The sequence below is a fragment of the Lagopus leucura genome, unplaced genomic scaffold (genome assembly GCF_019238085.1).
Source record: "Lagopus leucura isolate 7727_CA_CO unplaced genomic scaffold, USGS_WTPT01 34347-0_obj-0_obj, whole genome shotgun sequence".
In the NCBI taxonomy this organism is placed as follows: Eukaryota; Metazoa; Chordata; class Aves; order Galliformes; family Phasianidae; genus Lagopus; species Lagopus leucura.
Window position 1 is genome coordinate 2,614 of NW_024965220.1, and position 518 is coordinate 3,131.

The 518-nt window shown below is 59.3% G+C and overlaps 1 protein-coding gene across 1 annotated transcript in view; it reads right to left on the bottom strand.

Moving 5' to 3' along the window:
- The window catches only part of LOC122192023 (valine--tRNA ligase-like), a gene marked incomplete at its 3' end in the record, with an annotated part of 2,820 nt that extends 2,350 nt beyond the window's left edge, over nt 1–470 (bottom strand). The window contains exon 1 of the mRNA XM_042892441.1: nt 310–470. Within this exon, the coding sequence (XP_042748375.1) occupies nt 310–467 (158 nt within the window). The remainder of the gene's footprint in view (nt 1–309) is intronic.
- Between the last annotated feature and the right edge of the window lie 48 nt (nt 471–518).

Consider the following 518-nt stretch of genomic DNA (forward strand, 5'->3'; position numbering starts at 1 on the left):
TATGGGGTATCTATGGGTCCCTATGGATCTCCATGGGATCTATGTGTCCCTATGGGGTCCCTATGGGGTCCCTATGGGGTATCTATGGGGTATCTATGGGGTACTTATGGGGTCACTCACTCCTCCTTCCATGCCCAGACCTCGTGCAGGAACTGCTCTGTGGGGTCCCTATGGGTCCCTATGGGTCTCTATGTGGTATTTATGGGGTATCTATGGGTCCCTATGGATCTCCATGGGATCTATGTGTCCCTATGGGGTCCCTATGGGGTCCCTATGGGGTATCTATGGGGTACTTATGGGGTCACTCACTCCTCCTTCCATGCCCAGACCTCGTGCAGGAATCGCTCCCTGCCCATCTGCAGCCTCCCCAATCCTCGCTCCCTCTGCAGCTTCCTCTCCACCACCACCTGCGTGGCGATGCCAGCGTGGTCGCAGCCCGGGTTCCACAGCGTCGTCTGCCCGCACATCCGGTGCCTGGGGGGGGAGATGTGGGGCACGGTGTGGGGTGGGGTGTGGGG